The 22,056-nt window shown below is 43.4% G+C and overlaps 1 protein-coding gene across 3 annotated transcripts in view; it reads right to left on the bottom strand.

Annotated features, from left to right (window-relative positions):
- Positions 1–10,587: 10,587 nt before the first annotated feature.
- The window catches only part of LOC148685777 (cytochrome P450 2J4-like), a 45,014-nt gene continuing 33,545 nt past the window's right edge, over positions 10,588–22,056 (bottom strand). For all 3 annotated transcript variants that reach the window (XM_088669249.1, XM_088669248.1, XM_088669247.1), the window contains 5 exons: positions 19,717–19,890; positions 16,329–16,470; positions 14,874–15,061; positions 13,183–13,324; positions 10,588–11,891 (listed from right to left, as the gene is read on the bottom strand). In XM_088669249.1, the coding sequence (XP_088525375.1) occupies positions 11,692–11,891; positions 13,183–13,324; positions 14,874–15,061; positions 16,329–16,470; positions 19,717–19,890 (846 nt within the window). In that variant the 3' untranslated portion in view covers positions 10,588–11,691. The remainder of the gene's footprint in view (positions 11,892–13,182; positions 13,325–14,873; positions 15,062–16,328; positions 16,471–19,716; positions 19,891–22,056) is intronic.

Genomic DNA, 22,056 nt, shown 5'->3' with positions numbered 1-22,056 from the left:
GGCAACAGGAGTTGTGTTCTGGGTCATCGTGTGCAACAGTGGAATGCGTGTAAGTATAAGTATAGTATAATAATTTAATTGACACTGAAACGGGGAAATTCCACTTGAGTATACTAAGCTAGAAACAGCTTGTTGTTGTAACTAGCAACAAGTGAACTTGACATCGATACCAGGGAAGGTCCTAGAACAGATCGAATAATAGAATCATAGAGTTGGAAGAGACCACAAGGGCCATCCAGTCCAACCCCCTGCCAAGCAGGAAACACCATCAAAGCATTCCTGACAGATGGCTGTCAAGTCTCTGCTTAAAGACCTCCAAAGAAGGAGACTCCACCACGCTCCTTGGTAGCAAATTCCACTGCCGAACAGCTCTTACTATCAGGAAGTTCTTCCTAATGTGTAGGTGGAATCTTCTTTCTTGTAGTTTGAATCCATTGCTCCCTGTCCGCTTCTCTGGAGCAGCAGAAAACAACCTTTCTCCCTCCTCTATATGACATCCTTTTATATATTTGAACATGACCCACCAACAGTTGTTCTGTGAGCACTTAGAAAAGAATGCTGTGATTACTAAGACCCAGCATGGGTTTCTCAAAAGTAAGTCATGTCAAATGAATCTCATTTCTTTTTGATGGAGTTACAAGCTTGGTGGGTCAGGGGAAACATGTGAATATAGTGTATTTTCATTTCAGTAAGGCTTTTGACAAAGACCCCATGATATTCTCACAAGGAAGCTGGTAAAACTGACCAAAGGATATTCTCACAAGGAAGCTGATTGACTGACCAAACCCAAATAGTAGTCATTAATGGTTCCTCCCATCCTGAAAAAAGTGACAAGTGGGGTGCTGCCGGGTTCTGTCCTGGGCCCACTGTTATTTTTAAATGACTTGGATGAAGGAATTGATGGGATGCTGATCAAATTTGCAGATGACACCAAACAGGGAGGGCTTGGAGAAGACAGAATCAGAATTCAAAATGACCTTAACAGATTGGAGAACTGGGCACAAGCTAACAAAATGAATTTCAGTAGGGACAAATGTAAGGTTCTGCACTTAAGCAGCAAGGACCAGATGCACAACTATAGGATGGGGGACACCTTGTGGGAAATAGCAGATCTTTAGCCAGTAGTTTATGGAAGTGACGCACACTTCGCTTCCACTCTAACCAACCCAATCTCCAGTCATAACTTGGCGTCTGATATACTTCTAGGGACTTGTACCACCATTCTTTGGAATTATGATGGAACTTGCTCTAAATAGAAGAAAGGGGAAGGTGGTGGTCCTAAGATGGTGCCATATAACAGTTGGGCAAAAACTTTAGCCTGGTATAGTTTTGGAGCTGCGTGAGTGTAGTGGCCACCCCTAGTTTGGAGAAATTTGAGGATGTTATGCACAGATTTTTTATTTTTTATTTTTTAAACCATCGTTGGTTACTTGAATGTTATGGGCTTTCCTTGAGCCAGAGGCCTGGGAAATCACACCTAGATATTAAAGGTCAGCATGTCTTCAATTGTATGGCCTCCAATGGCAGGGGCGTAGGAAGGGGGGCACTGCGCCCCAGGTGCCATCCCTGAGGGGGAGTGACAAAAAGTCTTGAGCCGCCAACGCCACAGCACATGGAAGCTCGCCCTGGCACTGCAGAGCGCAGTGGATCGCACTGCCCCCCCCCCTGCGCAGCTCGCCCCGCCGTTTCCTCGCACTCCTGGCTGGAGGGGGCAGGCAGGCAGGCAGGGGAGAAGATGGGAAGGAGGCAGGCAAGCAAACAACGGAGTGGGGCAGGAATGGGCGCCCCCTGTCCTGTCCATCCCTATGGGCGCTGCTCGCCCTATCCCATTCGTCCCTATGGGCAGTTCGCCCCGCCCCAGGTACCCAAGAGGCTTCCTCCGCCACTGTCCAATGGTCCATGTTCTAATCTTGTTTCTTACCAAATGCCATTATCTTGGGGGGGGGGTTCTACTGATTTATTGTAAGGGAATCTTCATTACAATATTGTTCTAAGGCTGGAATCCTTGATAGAATTGCAGCAACATCTGCATACAGCAGAACTGAAATCCAACGATGGTGTAGCTTGGGAGAGAGGAGGTTTTGTCTGCTTAGGCTTTTAACCAGGTCTATAAAAGCCTTTTTGGGATGCAGGTGGCACTGTGGGTTAAACCACAGAGCCTAGGGCTTGCTGATCAGAAGGTCGGCAGTTCGAATCCCTGCGACGGGGTGAGCTCCCGTTGCTTGGTCCCTGCTCCTGCCAACCTAGCAGTTCGAAAGCACATCAAAGTGCAAGTAGATAAATAGGAACCGCTACAGCAGGATGGTAAACAGCGTTTCCGTGTGCTGCTCTGGTTCACCAGAAGCGGCTTTATCATGCTGGCCACATGACCCGGAAACTGTACGCCGGCTCCCTCGGCCAATAACGCGAGATGAGCACCGCAACCCCAGAGTCGGTCACGACTGGACCTAATGGTCAGGGGTCCCTTTACCTTTACCTATAAAAGCCTTTGATCAATGTTTGTGGCCTCTAACTTGTGCCAGAGTTTAGATCTAGAGATGGAATCAAAGGCCCCCTTTAGATCAATAAAGGCGACGTATAGTGATACCACGCTCCATGGTGAGTATTTCTCCTTGAGATGTTGGAGGATCATATAGTGGTCTATGTTATTCCTGCCTTCTCTAAATCCCACCTGTTGACATATACTCAAATGAAAATCAGCTACTCTACACTCAAATTTAACTGCAGGTTAACTGCAGTAAGAAAAAATAAGTTTCCTCAGGAAATCAACCTTTAAGCTCATGAACAAAAAGACTGGCAGGCCCGGCTCGTCGTAGACCCCCGGTGGCGCAGTACACCATGGCGCGGGGTTGGTAAGCTGGGCGCCGGCCTGGGAAGGAGGGCGCCGCGCGGCGAAGCCGCACGGAAACCAATTGCGCCCTGCGAGGGCGGGGCGGGCGGCGGAGCAATCTCCGCCCCTCAGCACCAGGGCGCGCGATCTGCTCAAGACGGCCCTGAAGACTGATGCTGGTTTCTTTCTTTACACCTGATGTTACTGTCTAGGATGAGAATTCATTTACGCCTGATCCATTACCTCCTGTAGCTGGCACCCTGGAATGGGTTTTAGTTACATAGCCAGCACTATCCAAATATTATCTTCTCCTTTAGCATATTTCTGTGGCAAGGGTAAAATAGAAGGATTCCCTGGATGCCTAGATCCAGGTTTGGGGCAAGTACTCTTCAATGAGAGAGCCCCAGTAGAGATTAAAAATTACAAAACATGCAGCAAAGTAAAGTGTGGAAATATAGACCAATTGCAGTCATTAACGGTCATCAACAGCTATCAGTCAGTCAATCACCCACTCCCACCACAAGGAGGGAGTAATACCCCTCCCCACCCTCTCACTATATATAAGGGTCTGGTGACTTCTGTTTCAGTGTATCTGAAGAAGTGTGCATGCACACGAAAGCTCATGCCAGTGACAAACTTAGTTGGTCTCTAAGGTGCTGCTGGAAGGAATAGGGTTGCCAGACTCAATAGAGGACAGGACTTCTGTGCCTTTAATTGCCCTGCTCTCTTTTGAGTCTGAAAACCTTAAAGAGAAACCAGCAGACCCTTTGTTTAATTTCCAAGCAAAGGGTCTGCTGGTTTCTCTTTAAGGTTTCCAGACTCAAAAGAGAGCAGGGCAATTAAAGGCACAGAAGTCCTGTCCTCTATTGAGTTTGGCAACCCTAGGAAGGAATTTTTATTTTATTTTGTGGAAATATAGGCAGTTAAAGCTTTAAAATGTCCCTTTCGAAGTTCCTTCCAAAGTCACACAATTCCCTTAGTGTAGAAGAGGCTGTTGGTGTAATTTGAAAAAAAAATGGGTGAAATTGCACTAAGTGCTTGGCCCATGTCTTGAGCAGCCCATCCTCCATGTCTGGATTCTGTTTAGAGCTAGCATGCCAGCTGCACTGGGTGGCTTAGAAAAAGTCCAAGACTAAATGCCTGGAGCTTGACTCGTCCACCCTCCCTTTCTCTATGGAATGTATGTATGTACAGAGGCACGTATAAGGCCAAGACTGCATTCAGCAGCAATGGCAGGAGTGTGAGGTAGCCACTGAGAAGAGCTTTTGCTCAGTGCAAGATTATCAGCAGAGAAGCTGAAGATTACATGCTATAAGGTTCAGTATAGCATGGTGAGTTAGCGTGGTAAAGTGCTAGGGGATCTCTCTGTACACTTGTATCATTGCAAGGTTTACCATACTTTTAAGTAAACAGGCACTGCCTTTATTGTATTTTTTGCACCTGCTGTAGAATTTCCTCTTCACACATGCCTTCTAAGTGATTACTTTTATCCCAGACAGTATCTGAATTTATCTGAAATTGTTTTTGTATATCCAATGGTATTAACTCTATTCACAAATGCAGTTGTTTTGCGTATGGTTTTTACTGTACTGTGAAATCACTTTGAGGTGCTTAATAAGAAGCATTTAGTAAAGGAAATAAACAAGCATGGCTCCTCTCCCCAACACTCTACAAACACACATGCATGTGACAGGGAAGAAACCATTCATAGAATCATAGAGTTGGAAGAGACCACAAGGGCCATCCAGTCCAACCCCCTGCCGAGCATGAAACACCATCAAAGCATTCTTGACATATGCCTGTCAAGCCTCTGCTTAAAGACCTCCAATGAAGGAGACGACACCACACTCCTTGGTAGCAAATTCCACTGTCGAACAGCTCTTACTGTCAGGAAGTTCTTCCTAATGTTTAGGTGGAATCTTCTTTCTTGTAATTTGAATCCATTGCTCCGTCTCCGTATTTGAACATGGCTATCATATCACCACTTAACCTTCTCTTCTCCACGCTAAACATGCCCAGCTCCCTAAGCCGTTCCTCATAAGGCATCGTTTCCAGGCCTTTGACCATCTTGGTTGCCCTCTTCTGGACACGTTCCAGCTTGTCTGTATCCTTCTTGAACTGTGGTGCCCAGAACTGGACACAGTACTCCAGGTGCGGTCTGACCAGAGCAGAATACAGTGGTACTATTACTTCCCTTGATCTAGACGCTATACTCCTATTGATGCAGCCCAGAATTGCATTGGCTTTTTTTGCTGCTGCATCACACTGTTGACTCATGTCAAGTTTGTGGCAGTTGAAATTCACCATGATTGTGTGAGTGCCTTGTGTGGATGCTATTTAGAGGGCACCCACACAATGCCAGGACCCAATCATGGTGAACTTTATTTCCCTCACAGGTAGGTAGCCGTGTTGGTCTGAGTCGAACCAAAATAAAAAAATTCCTTCAGTAGCACCTTAAAGACCAACTAAGTTTATATTTTGGTATGAGCTTTCGTGTGCATGCACACTTCTTCAGATACACTAGAAACAGAAGTGTCAGACCCTATATATATACAGAGGGTGGTGGGGGTGGGTGGGAATGGGAGATGGGCTGATGGGAGTGGTAAACCTGTAGATGGGTTTTAATGGCTGCTGATGGCTGCAATTAGTCCTGGGCTGAGGTGCTAAAGAAAGCTTGATCATGCATAATGAGATAAGAATCCGATATCTCTATTCATCCCAGGTGCTTCCATGGTTTTAAGCTTGGTAATGATTTCCAATTCAGCAACTTCCCTTTCCAGTCTGTTCCTGAAATTTCTCTGTAATAAAACAGCTGCTTTGAGATCTTGTATAGAATGTCCTGGGAGATTGAAGTGTTCTCCTACTGGTTTTTCAGTCTTATGGTTCCTGATGTCAGATTTATGTCCATTTATCCTTTGGCGTAGGGTTTGGCCTGTTTGTCCAATATAGAGAGCTGAAGGGCACCGTTGGCATTTGATGGCATACACAATGTTAGAAGATGAGCAATTAAATAGTCCTGAGATGGTATGTTGGATGTTGTTGGGGCCAGTAATGATGTTGTCCGGGTGTATGTGGCAGCAAAGTTGGCATCTGGGTTTATTGCAGGCTCTGGTACCAGTGTCCATGTTAAGTCTGGTGGTTGTATTATTGTGGGTGAGGAGTTGTTTAAGATTGGGTGGCTGTCTGTAGGCAATGAAAGGTCTTCCTCCCAGAGCTTGAGAAAGGGAGCTGTCATTGTCCAGGAGAGGCTGTAGATCTCTGATGATGCGTTGTACTGTTTTAACTTGGGAGCTGTATGTGATGACTAGTGGTGTTCTGTTATTTTCTTTTTTGGGTCTGTCTTGCAGCAGGTTCTCCCTAGGTATCAGTCTGGCTCTGTTGATCTGTTGTTTAACTTCATCAGGTGGATATTTTAGTTCTAAAAAGGTTTGCTGTAGATCTCTTAGGTGAGATTCTCTGTCTGTAGAGTTGGAACAGATACGGTTGTAACGTAGGGCCTGGCTGTATACGATGGATTGTTTGGTATGTTTGGGATGGTAGCTAGAAGCATGTAGATATGTTTGTCGGTCAGTTGGTTTTCTGTATAAGGTGGTGTCTATACGTCCATCCTGTATTTTTATAGTAGTGTCCAAAAAATGTATTTCTTGCATAGATTGGTTCATTGTTAGGTTGATGGTGGGGTGAAAGTCATTGAATGTCTGGTGGAAGGTTTCCAGGGTCTGTTGTCCATGTGTCCAGATAATAAAAATATCGTCAATGTATCGTAGGTACAAGAGAGGTTTGAGTGGGTAGGAGTCTAGGAAACGATGTTCTAAATCTGCCATGAAGATGTTGGCATACTGTGGGGCCATGCGGGTGCCCATGGCTGTGCCGCTGATCTGGAGGAACAGGTCATCACCAAATTTGAAGTGGTTGTGGGTAAGGACAAAGTGGCAGAGTTTGGTAGCAAAGTCCACTGTGGTTTTATCTGAAATGGTGTTCCTTATGGCTTGTAAACCATCATTGTGTGGGATGTTGGTGTATAGAGATTCCACATCCATAGTGGCTAGTATAGTATTGTTAGGAAGATTGTTCAAAGATTGTATTTTCCTCAGAAAATCTGTGGTGTCACGTACGTAGCTGGGAGCACTGATAGCATATGGTTTCAGAACAGAGTCCATATAGCCGGAAACACCCACTGTAATGGTGCCAATACCTGAGATGATGGGGCGTCCTGGATTTCCTGGTTTGTGTATTTTAGGTAGAAGGTAGAAAGTTCCTGGTCGAGGTTCCGCTGGTGTGTTTGTGAGGATCTGTTCTTGGATGTGTAGGGGTAGCTCCTTGACAATCTTGTTCAGTTCTTTTTTGTATGCTTGTGTGGGGTCTGAAGGAGCTGATGGCTCCTTCAGGCGTAAACGGCGGAAAAATGCTTCCAGGTCCCCGCAGAACTGAATCATGTGTGGGGATTTAGCAGGGCAGAATGATAGACCCCGTGAGAGGACGGATTCCTCAGCTGGGCTGAGTGTTTGCTGTGGAAGATTGACAATGTTGTTGATCTTGTTTTGATTAGTGGCTTGTAGGTTGGAAAGGTTGCAGAGTTTTTTATTTTTCCGGTTCTTCAGTAACTCCAGTTGAGACAAACAGGCCAAACCCTACGCCAAAGGATAAATGGACATAAATCTGACATCAGGAACCATAAGACTGAAAAACCAGTAGGAGAACACTTCAATCTCCCAGGACATTCTATACAAGATCTCAAAGCAGCTGTTTTATTACAGAGAAATTTCAGGAACAGACTGGAAAGGGAAGTTGCTGAATTGGAAATCATTACCAAGCTTAAAACCATGGAAGCACCTGGGATGAATAGAGATATCGGATTCTTATCTCATTATGCATGATCAAGCTTTCTTTAGCACCTCAGCCCAGGACTAATTGCAGCCATCAGCAGCCATTAACACCCATCTACAGGTTTACCACTCCCATCAGCCCATCTCCCATTCCCACCCACCCCCACCACCCTCTGTATATATATAGGGTCTGACACTTCTGTTTCTAGTGTATCTGAAGAAGTGTGCATGCACACGAAAGCTCATACCAAAATATAAACTTAGTTGGTCTTTAAGGTGCTACTGAAGGAATTTTTTTATTTTGCTTCGACTCAGACCAACACGGCTACCTACCTGTAACTAGAACTATGGAAGGCACCACATTGAGCCGCATGAAATGGAAGTCCATCAACCTCACCAAGAAACTGGCACAGGTACAAACTGACATAATATTTCTGACCAGATGCAAGAACCTGGATATTGTTCCTAAGGGTCTTAGAATTAAGAACCCCCTTCAATCAACGTATCCCACAGAATATGCCAGGAAACTTTGCCACACTTTATCCAAGAAGCTACTCAAACATCTTATTGGCGTTCTTTATTCAAAACAGAAGCTTATAAAGGAGGAACTCTCTGCACTGGACAACTCTATCAGGAATCACCCAGCCTGGCAGGAGTTCCACAAGGAAAAACAAACCATTTACCACTCTCAACTGGAGTTACTGAAGAACCGGAAAAATAAAAAACTCTGCAACCTTTCCAACCTACAAGCCACTAATCAAAACAAGATCAACAACATTGTCAATCTTTCACAGCAAACACTCAGCCCAGCTGAGGAATCCATCCTCTCACGGGGTCTATCATTCTGCCCTGCTAAATCCCCACACATGATTCAGTTCTGCGGGGACCTGGAAGCATTTTTCCGCCGTTTACGCCTGAAGGAGTATTTTCATCACAAACAAGAACAAGACAAAGTAGAACAAACTACATCCCCACAACACAACACCTCTCAAATTACTGGGGAACAACCATCACCCTCCAAACGCATTAATGAACAGAACATCGACCACCAACCACCACCGAAAAGATGTTACACAAAAAGGGACTCCACGTGGACCCCTCCTGATGGACGCAATACCACACTAGATCTGTACATCGACTGCTTCCGCCACAGAATCCAAACAGATGTGACCAGAAAACACCATCACCTACAACAAAATCTAAACCATGCTGAAAGGAGAGCCATAGAAAATCTCAGGAACAACCCAGACATTATAATTAAAGAGGCAGACAAGGGTGGAGCTGTCGTCATCATGAACAAAACTGATTACATCCAAGAGGCCCACAGACAACTTTCCAATACTGCCTTTTACATGAAATTGGACTCAGACCCCACACAAGCATACAAAAAAGAACTGAACAAGATTGTCAAGGAGCTACCCCTACACATCCAAGAACAGATCCTCACAAACACACCAGCGGAACCTCGACCAGGAACTTTCTACCTTCTACCTAAAATACACAAACCAGGAAATCAGCCATGGGCACCCGCATGGCCCCACAGTATGCCAACATCTTCATGGCAGATTTAGAACATCGTTTCCTAGACTCCTACCCACTCAAACCTCTCTTGTACCTACGATACATTGACGATATTTTTATTATCTGGACACATGGACAACAGACCCTGGAAACCTTCCACCAGACATTCAATGACTTTCACCCCACCATCAACCTAACAATGAACCAATCTATGCAAGAAATACATTTTTTGGACACTACTATAAAAATACAGGATGGACGTATAGACACCACCTTATACAGAAAACCAACTGACCGACAAACATATCTACATGCTTCTAGCTACCATCCCAAACATACCAAACAATCCATCGTATACAGCCAGGCCCTACGTTACAACCGTATCTGTTCCAACTCTACAGACAGAGAATCTCACCTAAGAGATCTACAGCAAACCTTTTTAGAACTAAAATATCCACCTGATGAAGTTAAACAACAGATCAACAGAGCCAGACTGATACCTAGGGAGAACCTGCTGCAAGACAGACCCAAAAAAGAAAATAACAGAACACCACTAGTCATCACATACAGCTCCCAAGTTAAAACAGTACAACGCATCATCAGAGATCTACAGCCTCTCCTGGACAATGACAGCTCCCTTTCTCAAGCTCTGGGAGGAAGACCTTTCATTGCCTACAGACAGCCACCCAATCTTAAACAACTCCTCACCCACAATAATACAACCACCAGACTTAACATGGACACTGGTACCAGAGCCTGCAATAAACCCAGATGCCAACTTTGCTGCCACATACACCCGGACAACATCATTACTGGCCCCAACAACATCCAACATACCATCTCAGGACTATTTAATTGCTCATCTTCTAACATTGTGTATGCCATCAAATGCCAACGGTGCCCTTCAGCTCTCTATATTGGACAAACAGGCCAAACCCTACGCCAAAGGATAAATGGACATAAATCTGACATCAGGAACCATAAGACTGAAAAACCAGTAGGAGAACACTTCAATCTCCCAGGACATTCTATACAAGATCTCAAAGCAGCTGTTTTATTACAGAGAAATTTCAGGAACAGACTGGAAAGGGAAGTTGCTGAATTGGAAATCATTACCAAGCTTAAAACCATGGAAGCACCTGGGATGAATAGAGATATCGGATTCTTATCTCATTATGCATGATCAAGCTTTCTTTAGCACCTCAGCCCAGGACTAATTGCAGCCATCAGCAGCCATTAACACCCATCTACAGGTTTACCACTCCCATCAGCCCATCTCCCATTCCCACCCACCCCCACCACCCTCTGTATATATATAGGGTCTGACACTTCTGTTTCTAGTGTATCTGAAGAAGTGTGCATGCACACGAAAGCTCATACCAAAATATAAACTTAGTTGGTCTTTAAGGTGCTACTGAAGGAATTTTTTATTTTATTTCCCTCAGTTCTTCCATCTTCTCAGACCTCATAAACTAACCCCCCCCCCCCGAACAGAAAAGTAGCACAACCTGCACAGTTGTAGATACCTTTAGCACTATTATTCTGCCTTTTGAAAAGGTGGAGTTTTGTTGTGGGCAGAGACAACATAGAAAGCTGCCTTACCAGTGCTCTATCCAGCTCAGTACTGTCAGCACCTTTCAATGAGGGACTCTTTCCTAGCTCTACCTGGCGTTACCCTACAGTGTGTCCATTTGAAAACAGATATGGGCTATCCCAGCAATGGTGGCACAGGAAGTATCTACACCTGACCAATGACATTGTGGGCTGGGGGTATAGCATGATCACAATCACCATTTCCTCCTTGATTCATCTGGGGCATGTGCATGGTGGAAAAGGCATAGAAAACGTAACAATGAGGAGGGTTTTCACATATCAAGTAGCCACCCCTAGGCTTGTAAATGGCAGGATCTAGTATCAGCCTACAATGAAAGCAGTCTATTGAGGACAAGCATGAACCATTCTGGATTGAAAAAAGCTACGTTTTTGTGCTACAAATAGGTTAGTATGTCAACACAGCACAAAACTCCACTACGGACCCATGTCAGCATTCAATTCTCCCTTTTAAATGTCCGATTCAGCACTTAACAAAGAAAATACAATGACTCTATAAGCTGAAAAAGAGCAGATTCAACAAATGAGCTTCCTCTTCACCATTGAATGGCACAGTGTAAACAATACCTAAGTTCAGATATAGAATTCAGTCCTGAGCACAGAAACTGCAAAGAGCATGGGGGGTTCCCCTCCACAGGGCGCTGAGCCGAGGGGGAGCAAAATTGAGAAGACACATAATTGAGAAGATCTGTTTGGGGGCGCCAAATTTTGGGCTAGCTCTGAGTGCCATATTATCAAAGATTACCAAACTCTGCCCCTGCTGCAAATGAGGGATATTTTAGTTGGTCCAGTGACAGTAGAACTGAGAACGGAGAAAGCCAAGGACGGAATGTCAGTCAAAGTTGAAAATAATAACAATGGAGAAATTTGTGGCAATAAATAAACAAACCATGGTAATTATTTTTATATGCTTCCTGATGCACTGCATCGGGGAATAGCACAGAGTTTGTGAGGATGGGGATGCAATGTCAGCCCAAAAACAGCCTTTTTATTGAGTTCTTTCACTCCTTCTGGCAGCTGGAAGCGGAATGCCCTCAACAGGGTGGTTAGGAAGATGAATATCTCCATCTTGGCCATCTGCTCTCCCACACAGGCTCGAGCCCCTGCAAAGGAAAGAAGGGGAAAGCAGCATGTGAATCATAACCAACTCCATCTATTCTCTAGTTCATCTGATTTGCTCAACAAGTAGTTTTAGCCATGACAACAACAGCAGCAGAAAGCTGGAAAAGAGCTACTCCCAACATATCTCCCTTTAATTCTCTGGGTTGACATCCTGAGGGTGCTGGCTTTGCTCCAGGAGATACTAGAAGCTGACCTTGAGTGGCTGCAGCTCCCAAAGGAAGATTATGCTTGAAAGCAGCATGAGCATTTGGTTATGGAGCATACAGGTCATGGTTGTATCACTCACTATATGTAGTACTTTGGGAAAGCAGGTCTAACTACTGCCAGAAGTGTGTGAATCCCCAACATCTCAGGGAGACACCTGGTGGCCAATAGTGGCAGCTGCCACAGTGATGGAGATCCAGTCAAAGGCGACTATGGGGTGTGACGTTCCTTACAACAAAAAGAAGTAATGGAGAGAGAGAGATGGAAAGAGAGAGAGAAGAGACTGGAGCAGCTGGTTGTTCTGGGCTGAGCTTCTGCAGTAACCATAGAGAGAAAAATATTTTGTGCATGGAAGTGGATGCAATTTACAACAGAGTTACAGTTTATAACTAAATAAAAAAATCCTTCCAGTAGCACCTTAGAGACCAACTAAGTTTGTCATAGGTATGACTGCGTCAGACCAACACGGCTACCTACCTGTAACTAGTTTATAACTAATTCATCATTTTATGTTAATAATTTTTGGGGTTTTATGAAACTTACAGTATATAATTTTGTAAATAAAAAAGGAAGAAAACTGATTATATATATATATATATATATATATATATATATATATATAGCCACTGGATCCCCCAATTCTGATTGGGGCTTTAATTCTGGGAGAGTGGAGATTTAACCCTTCCCCTCTTAAACCATTTCCCTAAACTAAATTGCTCTTCCAGAGATGCTATTTGCTCCAAAGCAGGGATAGCCGACGTGGTACCCTCCAAATGCCACTACAACTCCTATCAGCTCCAGCCAGCATGGCCAAGAGTCATGGATGATGGATGTTGTAGCCCAACAACATCTGGAGAGCTACTCCTACTCTATGGAGGGAGAATTGAGATTGGGAAAATGGTGTGGAAGAAGAATGCTAAATTCATTGCTCTCTCAACAATATAACCCCAACCTGATTTTTAAACCACAGGGGATCTATTCATGGCCCTCCCTCTGTTTAATCAACTTTGACCATCCGCTTGTTTGAAACAAGCTACTAAATGTGACCATAATTATTTATGCGTTTACCTGCTCCAAATGGCAGATATTCTTCTCTAGACCTAAAATTTCCATCCTTGTCCAAAAAGTGGTGTGGATTGAACTCTTCAGGTTTCTCCCATCGTGTGGGATCAGCAAGAACAGACTTCAGATCTGTAATAACAAATGTCCTCTGAAAAGAAGAAACAGTTGGCTCAGAATGCATCTGGACCAGCACAAAACAGTTTTGCCATTCACTGCCCCAGTAATCAATCTTAACACATTTCTCACATACAGAGATACAGTCTATATTTATGGTGTACAATAATCACAACATTTTACAGTGGTACCTCGCAAGACAAATGCCCTGCAAGACGAATTTTTCGCAAGACGAATGCGTCTTGTGATCCGATGGTGACTCGCAAGACGAATTCGTTTTGCGAAAAATTCATCTTGCGAATCGCAGTTTCCCATAGGAATGCATTGAAATTTAATTAATGCATTCCAATGGGCAAAAAAAGAAATTTCAATGCATTCCTATGGGAAACCGCGATTCATAAGATGAATTTTTCGCAAAACGAATTGACTCACGGAATGAATTAAATCCGTCTTGCGAGGCACCACTGTATTCTAATTCTGATTTGGCGCATCAGAATATAGTGTGTGTCAGCCCAAAGCACATCAGAGGCTGCTCAGTTCAACACAGGGCGTGTTTGAGCCTGCTCTCCTTTTGCTTCAATTTGCGGTTGGGAATTATATAACTTTTCTTTCCCTTTTGACAGAAGTGAATGAAATTGGCATGCATGCTAATCCCTCATGGGTGGAAAAGGCCTGCCAAATTATAGGAAAGCAGGTCAAGGGATTCTTGTACTGGACACTTTCCTTGCAAGTTTTTATGACTTTGGAGGTTGGATGACCATCTGTCATGCATGCTGTAGTTGAGATTCCTGCATTGCAAGGGCTTGGACAAGATGACCCTCAAGCTCCCTTCCAAGTCTACAATTCTATGATTATATGTATCTTGATAAAACTTGTTATGTGTTTGGGTTTCATCCTCTCATCCCAGGTCACTTATGCAATAGTCTGTTCCTTGTATTTGTCATAATAAAATTTATTAACTTTCGTAGGACTGCAAGAAGCTTTGTAAGTTACAGAAAAGTCATTGTAATACGGTATAGACTTTAGTGAAAAGTTTTTGATATAATTAAATTCAATGATTGATAAGTGAAGGATAGAGGTTAGAATAAATGTTAGAAAATCATTAGAAGGGGTGGATGGAAGTCAAGGCCCAAAAAAGCCAAAAGGACAAAATGTGGAAAATAGAGTTGGAAATGATTATTGTATTGTTAAAAATTAATAAAATATTATATGGCAAAAAAAAGAATTTATTAACTTTCAGGTTATTAATCTTCAGATTTTTCTTTCCAAGAAAGGGGAGATCCTTCTCCCTCAGATTTTGTGCTACATGTGTGCATGTAAAGTGCCACTATCCCCCCCCCCACTTGGGGAAGTCCCAGAAATAATGGTTTAGAAGTTAGAAGAAAGTCAAAATGATCATAGGTATTATTATTGTGTGTATTATTATTTTTTTGGTGTGTGGTACGTTTTTTCTTTTATTCCTTTTTTTCTTTCTGAATGTATAAAACCAATAAAAATTATTATTAAATATATATATAAAGTGCCACTATCAAGTGCTCTTTGCTCTCAAAATATACAGCTGCTGCCTTATCTATATCCTGTACCTTTGGAACCCGAAAACCATGCATTTCCAAATCCTTTGCACTTCGTCTGGGAATCCCAACTAATAAGGGATATTTTGCACGCAAAATTTCATGCATCACCGCATTGGTGTAAGGCAATTTCTTTCGATCTTCATAGCAAATGGGAAGGGAGGAACCTAAAACATCTTCCATCTCCTTGTAGACTTTATCTGCAGGAAACAGTGGGAAATGAAGATTTATTTTAAAATATACTAGTTTTAATCTGAGAAACACCCATCAATTAAACTGTAGAGGGTGGGGTGAAAAGACCATGGTATATTAAGTGAGGCTCATTGGTATATGCTGGTAGCACCCTGAAAATAAGAAGTTAATAATTAAGTAAATGCAGCTGCATGTGGAAAAGGTCTATTGCTCTGTGGTAGAACATCTGCTTTGCATGCAGAAGGTCCGTGATTCAATTCCCAGAATCTCCAGGTAGGGCTGGGAATGTTCCTTCCCTGAAATCCCATAGAGTTGATGGCAGCCAGTGTAGGCAATACTGAGCTGGATGGACCCTGGCCCTGACTCAGTAGCAGCCAGTTTCTCGTGTTTCCACAAATTCATAGGGGAGTTCCTTACTCTCTGGGAAGACTGTTTCACCAGGAGCCAGATCAAATGTTTCTTTCACCCACTCAGTTCTGCCCTTACCGAAACTCAGTGCATAGTTTTTAATGCTGGACGTACGCCTGGCTTCTCTCCCACACAGAACAGGATTGCAGCCAGTGCATGGAAACAAAAGAGGCTAGTTAGCATACATCTATGGTTGCCCATTTCCCCCATCTTCTTCCTGGCAAATTGGTTGCTTGGCCATAGTGGCGACCCACACTGTGCCCTGCTCAGCCATACCCCGAGGCAAATACCTGTGGCTGGCATTGGAAGATTCAGGACAGGCAAAGGAAAGAACTTCTTCACATAGTGCAGAGTTAAATTCTGGAATTTACTCCCACAAGATGTGATGCCCACTCACTTGAATGGCTTTAGAAGGGGATTTGATGATTATTTAGAGGAGAAGGCTATCAATGGCTGATAAACATGATGGCTTTGTTCTCCCTCATCCCTCCAGTGTAAAAAGTAGTATGTCTGTAAATACCAGTCGGTGGGAATCACAAGTACAGAGAATACTGTTCCAATCTGGTCTTGTTCACAGGCTTCCCTTATGCACCTGGTTGGCCACTGTGGGAACATTGTGATTTGGTGGATAATTTGTTGCGTTTTTACTGGGGAGAACTGGGTACAGATTCTCCCAAACTGATCATGGGGCGTTCTGGTTGCTCTTGAGAAAATAATTGTGCTCAGACTATGAACATATATTTGTCATCCACCCATTATGAAACCTTGGAAGAATCACAACTTGCTACTAAGAAAGCAAATAAATCTAAGCTCTTTCCTACAGGGATCCAGAGAGGTGCTTGCTTCCATTGCAAAGTTCTCCCTCACCTTGAACATCTGGATAAGACACCATGAGGAGCAGTGCCCACTGCAGAGTAGCAGCCGTCGTCTCTGTCCCTGCGATAAAGAGGTCAAGAACACACTCTGCCAGGTTGTCTTCATCATAGGTAGAGTTGGGGTCATCCTTGATCTATTAACGATAATGGAAAAGGTGAAATGTTGGAATTATTTACAGGCCATACAAAATCTATCTGACCTGGAGGGGCGTGTCTTCCTATCACAACACCTAATAATATGTTTTACAGGTGAGGTGCAGGAAGGTACTTGGACACAGTCATGGACTGGAGTAGGAAAGGATCTCTCCAGCACCCTTCTGAAGACATGCAAAATAAGAGGTAATAAAAAGAAACCACAGCCCTTTCCAATTCAGCTTTCCAACAAAACAAATTGGGGTGATGGTGCAAAAACAGTGGCATCACCTGCACAAATCCAGTGCAAGTTTATGGGTATCCTCTCCCAAATTTATTTAATAGTGGTTTGCATTGTCTGTTTGTGTACCTGAAATTACAAGGTGAACTGGGGTGATCTTGGAAATGTTTTTTTTCTGAATCAGATCACACCACTAACAAGGCGTCTCAGGGCAGATCAGGGACTTTCTACACTTCTGAATGGCTCTGTGGGTTTGTTGTCTGACCACCCCACACACCCACACCCAAATGAAATCAAGCTGACTGGAGTAGAAAAGGAGGCTGAGAGGAGATATGAGAGCCCTCTTCAAATATTTGAAAGGCTGTCACATGGAAGATGGAGCAAGCTTGTTTTCTGCTGTTCTGGAAGGTAGGACTCAAGCCAATGGATTCAAAATGCAAGAAAGGAGATTCTAACTAAACATCAGGATGAACTTCTGAACACTAACACTGTTTGACAGTGGGATGGTCTCCCTTGGTAGGTGGTGGACTCTCCCTCCTTGGAGTTTTTAAACAGAGTTTGCATGGCCATCAGCCATGGATGCTATAGTTGAGATTCCTACATTGTAGGGGGTTGAACTAGATGGCCCTTGGGATCCCTTCCAACTCTCCAATTCTATGATTCTTTGAAGCCTGGGAACTGTAGTTTATAAGGATCCTGAGATCTGTAGCTCTTTGGGGGTAAACTAGCATTCTTTGGGAGGGGCGAATCATATGCTTTCCATCAGGCATCCCCAAACTGCGGCCCTCCAGATGTTTTGGCCTACAACTCCCATGATCCCTAGGTAACAGGACCAGTGGTCAGGGATGATGGGAATTGTAGTCCAAAACATCTGGAGGGCCGAAGTTTGGGGATGCCTGCTTTACATGTATGGTGTGTATGCACCTATAAACTACTTTAGAGACTGATTTTAATACAAAGGTGCCATGAGGACAGAGTGAATGCAAATGTTATAATAATAATAATAAATCTCTTAGTAGCCCGATAGATAACAGGGCTCAATCCTAGCTATGAATTGGGTGAGCAATATTAGCAAAATAAGTGGATACTTAAACTTCCAGAGGTGCCTGCTTTAGTCATAAAAAGGACATGGATGAGGTCAGGAATGTGTTTACATGGTGCAGCAAAACTGTTTAAGATGTTGGACATGGCAGGGGTGGTTTCTCTTTCAAGCACCATAATATTTGTATGCATCTGAACATTATTTAGGTATCAATCCACTTTTCCCCATTCATATTAGACCAGAGTAGTACACACCTACACATATTTGAATATGCATTTGAATATCAGCAGGTGTTCTCTTTTGGGTTTGCCCCTGCCCTCTAATTTGTGGATACTATTATGTTAATTGTCTCCCTGCTTATTTAACTTATATGCAGAATTCATCGTGCGAAAGGCTGGACTAGATTAATCCCAAGCCAGAATTAAGATTGCCGGAAGAAATATCAACAACCTCAGATATGCAGATGACACAACCTTGATGGCAGAAAGCGAGGAGGAATTAAAGAACCTTTTAATGAGGGTGAAAGAGGAGAGCGCAAAATATGGTCTGAAGCTCAACATCAAAAAAACCAAGATCATGGCCACTGGTCCCATCACCTCCTGGCAAATAGAAGGGGAAGAAATGGAGGCAGTGAGAGATTTTACTTTCTTGGGCTCCTTGATCACTGCAGATGGTGACAGCAGTCACGAAATTAAAAGACGCCTGCTTCTTGGGAGAAAAGCAATGACAAACCTAGACAGCATCTTAAAAAGCAGAGACATCACCTTGCCGACAAAGGTCCGTATAGTTAAAGCTATGGTTTTCCCAGTAGTGATGTATGGAAGTGAGAGCTGGACCATAAAGAAGGCTGATCGCCGAAGAATTGATGCTTTTGAATTATGGTGCTGGAGGAGACTCTTGAGAGTCCCATGGACTGCTAGAAGATCAAACCTATCCATTCTTAAGGAAATCAGCCCTGAATGCTCCCTGGAAGGACAGATCGTGAAGCTGAGGCTCCAATACTTTGGCCACCTCATGAGAAGAGAAGAATCCTTGGGAAAGACCCTGATGTTGGGAAAGATTGAGGGCACTAGGAGAAGGGGACGACAGGGGACAAGATGGTTGGACAGTGTTCTCGAAGCTACAAACATGAGTTTGACCAAACTGCGGGAGGCAGTGCAAGACAGGAGTGCCTGGCGTGCTATGGTCCATGGGGTCACGAAGAGTCGGACACGACTAAACGACTAAACAACAACATCATTATGTCAATTAAGTACAGTACTGTGAGGGTATGCTTGCAGATAGCACACCCTTAAAAAAAATCCCCACCCCAAAAGTGCAAAAGTACACTTAAGAAAATTGTAAATTTGCTTGTGCAGTTTTTTGGTTTGGTGCAAAAATCTGAGGAATCAAAAGAGACAAATATATCCCTCTGTTCAGGAGTTAACTGGAAATAGTTATGAGCACAGCCAGAAAAGAAGTAAAAGCATTCAGGATATAGTGGGCATAGAAATGAGAGCAGCAAAAAGTGATGATTGATCCACCCAGCCAAAACCACTACAATAAATAATCTATGACCCCAAATTAAGTGGTTTAAAGCCCAATTTTCCCCAATACAGTCCTACGTTGGTTGTCAAACACCTTGTGACTCGAACGTCTTGGTTCCCGAACGCCACAAATCCGGAAGTGAGTGTTCCGGTTTGCAAATGTTCTTTGGAATGCTTCTTCCACAGCTTCCAATTGAGTGCTGGAAGTTCTGGCAGCCAATAAGAAGCCTCACCTTGGTTTTCGAATGTTTTGGAAGTCGAACAGACTTCCGGAATGGATTCCATTCGAGAACCAAGGTACGACTGTATATTGAATTATCCCTGTATCAGGTGCACCCAAATTTACAGAGGAAAAGACTCAAGACAGATGCTGTTTGAGGGTAACTTCATCTGGACTACACAAAGTACCGGTAAGTGGGAACTGACAGCGGGTGCTTACTTTCTCCATCTGAAGTAGATAGAAATCAATGAAATCCTGCGGCTCATCCTTTTGTTGCTCTTTATGCCTTTCTAACTCCTCCTTTGCAAATGAAAGTACCAAGTCTGCGGAGGCAAATAACTTCCTATGAGGCCCTGGGAAATGTTTCATGAGCCATGGGAAGACTTCATACAGCTGCAGGCGAGAAGAAAGCAAAAACCTGTCACTACCACAAATTAGTTTGGTAACAAGGTCTATCAACAAACTCATTTGGACTGGCACTTCAGAATCATGGCCTGGATTATTATTGAGGCTGTGGCTAAATGTCTGTGGGCGCTCTTTGACCCAGTGGATGGCATGCAGCAAAGTGCTTTTATATCAGTTCAGATGGCAGTGAATTGGGCATTCACGCACTACTTAGATGACTGCAATCTTACTATATAGGACCGCATTAGAAGACAGGTTGGGATGTTTAACCAGTACAAAAATGTAGCTGCCAGCAGTCAGTTCATATAACATACATTTTACATATTTTTAAGCCCTTCATGACCCAGGATCAGGGTACCTAAAGCTGTATTCTCCTTTCAGAACCACAGCTTCAGTCTCTGAGCCCTGCTCTGGGTCCCGTCATCATTAGAAATATAGCAGCTGGTAGAATTTTTGGAGAATTTTCCATAGTGGCAGCAAAAACATGAAATACCCTTTCCAGGAAGTTCCTCCTAAACTCTTCTGTTTAGGTGAATAAACATGGGGCTGAAGATTATGAGTTAATGGATAGATGCTACTGTGTTCTGAACTTAACTAACCTGTCTATTCTGATTTTGCTACATATTATTTTAATAAGTTTTAAATAGGTGTTGCAATTATGATTATATTGCTTCTGATGCTTTGTGGGTTTTTTGTTCATTCCTGGTTTCTCTTTAGCCTCTTTGAATACTTTAGAGAAAAGTGAGGTGGATATGTATTAAATTTATGTGACCTGTCAAAGCTTAAGGACACAGTGTTAAGGTGAATTATTCTCACATTTAGGATCATTTTTGTTGCAAAGAGTTTAGTGCAGCATTCATTCATTCATTCATTCATTCAGCAGTCAGTCTGTGAGCACTTAGTAAAGGATGCTGTGATTACTAAGACCCAGCATGGGTTTCTCAAAAGTAAGCCATGGCAGATGAATCTCATTTCTCTTTTTAGGTGGAGCTACAAGCTTGGTGAACCAGGGGAATGCTGTGGTTATAGTGTATCTTGATTTCAGTAAGGCTTTGGACAAAGTCACCCATGATATTCTTGCGACAAAGCTCATAAAATATGGGTTGAATGAGGTAACAGGTGGATTTGTAGCTGTCACATAGAAGATGGACCTAACTTGTTTTTTCCTATAATGATAATAATCAGGGCTTATTTTTCAGCTGAAACTCACCGGAAGTCAGTTCTGGCACCTCTCAGCTTGGCACCACTGCCTGTTTAGATGTTTAATAGATTATTGCATATTTATGTTCTGTGGAATCCGCCCAGAGTGACTGGGGAAACTCAGCCAGATGGGCGGGGTATAAATATTATATTATAATTATTATTATTATTATTATTATTATTATTATTATTATTGGAAGCAGGTGGCGCTGTGGCTTAAACCACAGAGCCTAGGGCTTGCCGATCAGAAGGTCGGCGGTTCGAATCCCTGCGACGGGGTGATCTCCTGTTGCTCCTGCTCCTACTCCAGCTCCTGCCAACCTAGCAGTTCGAAAGCACGTCAAAGTGCAAGTAGATAAATAGGTACCGCTCTGGCGGGAAGGTAAACGAAGTTTCTGTGTGCTGCTCTGGTTCACCAGAAGCGGCTTTGTCATGCTGGCCACATGACCTGGAAGCTGTACGCCAGCTCCCTCGGCCAATAATGCGAGATGAGCGGCAACCCCAGAGTCGGTCACGACTGGACCTAATGGTCAGGGGTCCTTTTACCTTTACCATTATTATTATTATTATTATTAGCATTGAGAACAAGGGAGGCGTTAATGGTGAGTTGTGGCACCTTTTTTTCTATAAAAAATAGTGCTAATCATTACCATTATCAATCATTATCATTATACCCTGCTCCAAGGGGTAAGACTTGAACCAATGGCTTCAATTTTCAAGAAAGGAGATTCTGACTAAACATCAGGAAGAACTTTCTGACAGTAAGAGCTCTTTGACAGTGGAATGGACTCCCTCAGGAGGTTGTGGACTTTCCTTCCTTGGCATCAGCTTGGCTACAGAAGTTGCTGGAAGGAGGCATACAAGACAGGCCATCCAACCCGGATTTAAATTCCCATATCCCTCCAATGAATCAAGTACTCTGAGGGCTCATGGACACTTCTGCTTCTGCCATGC

The sequence above is a fragment of the Zootoca vivipara genome, chromosome 5 (assembly GCF_965207765.1).
Source record: "Zootoca vivipara chromosome 5, rZooViv2.hap1.1, whole genome shotgun sequence".
In the NCBI taxonomy this organism is placed as follows: Eukaryota; Metazoa; Chordata; class Lepidosauria; order Squamata; family Lacertidae; genus Zootoca; species Zootoca vivipara.
The sequence above is the reverse complement of the archived record's forward strand: the minus strand, read 5'-3'. Positions and strand labels throughout refer to the sequence as shown.